This window comes from Myotis brandtii, unplaced genomic scaffold (assembly GCF_000412655.1).
Source record: "Myotis brandtii unplaced genomic scaffold, ASM41265v1 C42320558, whole genome shotgun sequence".
Lineage (NCBI taxonomy): Eukaryota > Metazoa > Chordata > Mammalia > Chiroptera > Vespertilionidae > Myotis > Myotis brandtii.
Window position 1 is genome coordinate 1 of NW_005322268.1, and position 1,305 is coordinate 1,305.

The 1,305-nt window shown below is 63.8% G+C and overlaps 1 protein-coding gene across 1 annotated transcript; it reads left to right on the forward strand.

The window, feature by feature from the left end:
- Positions 1–313: 313 nt before the first annotated feature.
- On the forward strand, positions 314–1,211 carry LOC106727862 (kielin/chordin-like protein; the record flags this gene model as incomplete). The annotated part of the gene is made up of 4 exons (XM_014547983.1): positions 314–381; positions 610–706; positions 846–928; positions 1,118–1,211. Coding segments are annotated over 4 exons (342 nt in total), but the record flags the coding sequence as incomplete, so codon positions are not given.
- Between the last annotated feature and the right edge of the window lie 94 nt (positions 1,212–1,305).

Genomic DNA, 1,305 nt, shown 5'->3' on the forward strand with positions numbered 1-1,305 from the left:
TACAGGAGGCAACCAATCGATGTTCTCTCTCTCTCTCCCTCCCTTCTTCTCTCTCTCTAAAAATAAAAAGAAATGTTAAAAAAACGTTTTTTAAAGGCACCCCTTCCTCAACACTTCCATCAGCCGTAAATAATGGAAATCTACTGATTATGTTAGAGTCAGACGCTTTACTGCCATTTCCTGGAAAGTGGAAGTAAATACCAAGATCTCTGCCATCGACCACCCGAAGGTGCTCCCTTGTCGTGGGGCCCTCCCGGGTGCTCTGGCCACAGCCTCAGGGTCTCTTACTGGGGGCCTGGCCTTGGTGTTGTAGGCTGCCCTGAAGGTCCCGGGGCTGGGGAGACGTGGCAACCCGAGCCCTGTGTCACCTGCACCTGCCAGGTAAGGGATCAGAGCCTGGCCCCACCCACCACCCACCACCCAGGTCCCTGCTGCTCTGCTGGTAACCCCCAGGCCTGGCAGCGCCACCCCAACCTGGGGCCTGCCAGGGCTGCTGCTGCCACCCAGGCATCGAGGCCCGGAGCCCGCTAGGCCTGCAGGCCAGCGGAGTAGCTCCCAGTAGCCTGCAGTGGAGAGGGAGGGAGGGAGGGCTCAGTGTCTGCCCCGCAGGCAGGGACTGTGCGGTGCCAGGGGCCCTCGTGCCCAGAGCTCAGCTGCCTGGAGAGCTACACCCCACCCGGGGAGTGCTGCCCCGTCTGCCGGCCAGGTGACCTCCTCACCCTGCCTTCCCTCCACCCCCTCAGCCCCGAGGGTCCGGCTCCTCTTTGGGGTCATGCCTTCCCGGGGGTGATGCCCGCCCACCCCGATCTCACCTGACCAGCCTGTCATCCTGGCACCCTCCCCAGGCTGTGAGTACGAGGGGCAGCTTTACGAGGTGGGGGCCAGCTTCCCGTCCAGCTCCAACCCTTGTCTCCAGTGCTCCTGCCTGGTGAGTCCCTGCACCCTCTGCCCCGGCCCTGCTCCTCCTGGGAGGTGCCCTGCTCTCAGCCTCACATGTGTTCCGGGCCCTTCACTCTCTGCCTGACCTGTGCCCACCTCCCAAGGGTGCCCACACCTGCCTGCCGTGCTCTCTCTGGGAGCCAGACCCAGAGGCTTTACAGCTGTTGGTACGTTACAGAGGAGCCTGGTTCGCTGTGTGCCCATGAAGTGCCCGGCCAGCCCCTGCCCTGAGCCAGTCCTGAGGCCTGGCCACTGCTGCCCGGCCTGCCCAGGTGAGCCCTGGCTCTTCCCTAGGCGGCTCCAGGCAGGGCTGTCCCGTCATTTCCTCACTCAGAGCCCACCCTGCTGGCTCGGACCTGGGGGTCC